This window comes from Penaeus monodon, chromosome 15 (genome assembly GCF_015228065.2).
Source record: "Penaeus monodon isolate SGIC_2016 chromosome 15, NSTDA_Pmon_1, whole genome shotgun sequence".
Taxonomy (NCBI): domain Eukaryota; kingdom Metazoa; phylum Arthropoda; class Malacostraca; order Decapoda; family Penaeidae; genus Penaeus; species Penaeus monodon.
The window spans coordinates 6769761-6770625 of record NC_051400.1 but is presented as its reverse complement, the minus strand read 5'-3'; the positions used below and the strand labels follow the sequence as shown (position 1 = coordinate 6770625).

The following is an 865-nucleotide window of genomic DNA, read 5'->3' as shown; positions in this document are numbered from 1 at the left end:
CTCATAATCTCTCTCTTACCTTCACCTCTCTCTATAAAACTATTCTCTCATTCTATATCTTCTTCTAACCTCTCACCCACCCCTCACTTTACCACTCCTTCTAATCTCTGCCTCATTCTGCTTCTTCTCTCATTCCTTCCCCCTTACTCTACATCTACCTCTCTCATTTTCCTCTTACACCTATTCTAATCTCTCTCCTCCCATTCCCTCTGCCTCTCGAAATCTCTCTTCTAATCTTTCTCATTAATCTCTTCCACTTTCTATCTTCCTTCGCTCCCTCCTTGCCCCACCTCTCTCTTCTCCTTTCACTCAAACCCCTCTCCCCTTTTATTCCTCCTTTTTCACTTCTCTCTTTTCCTTTCCATTTTCCCTCCGTCTAAGTCACTCTACCTCTCCTTCTAAGTTTTCTCCCTCTTTCCCTCCCCTCACTCCACTTCACCTTCTAATCTCTCTCTTTCTTCCCCTGTCACTCTCCCTCTTCACTCATTCTCCCTTCCTTCCTCTTCCTCCTCTAATATCTCTTCCCTTCTTCTTTCATCACTCATTATCCTTCCTTCCCCTTTCTCTTCTAACATCTCTCTCCTTACTTCATCCTCTCATTCTTTTCACCACCCAACAGATTGCTATGTTGATACAAACAGGACCCGACATCATTGAGAAATTTCCCGACCACAAGCTCGACATACCCTATGCCCACTGGCTCATCAAACCGGACGACGACGTGCCCACAGACGAGGAGAGGGGCACTACTAAATGTCCAACGCTACAAAAGTGTCTCGGGTATCAGGCCTGTCTCTTCAACTTTGGTATCGAGTTTTGCCATATGGACCCCGTACCTGGGCAGAGAAAGGTAGGATCTTTGTTG

General features: G+C 45.8%; 1 protein-coding gene across 1 annotated transcript in view; it reads left to right on the top strand.

The window, feature by feature from the left end:
- The window catches only part of LOC119581716, a gene marked incomplete in the record, with an annotated part of 132029 nt that overhangs the window by 22965 nt on the left and 108199 nt on the right, over positions 1–865 (top strand). Inside the window, 1 exon segment of the mRNA XM_037929840.1 lies at positions 620–850. Coding sequence (XP_037785768.1) covers positions 620–850 — 231 coding nt within the window.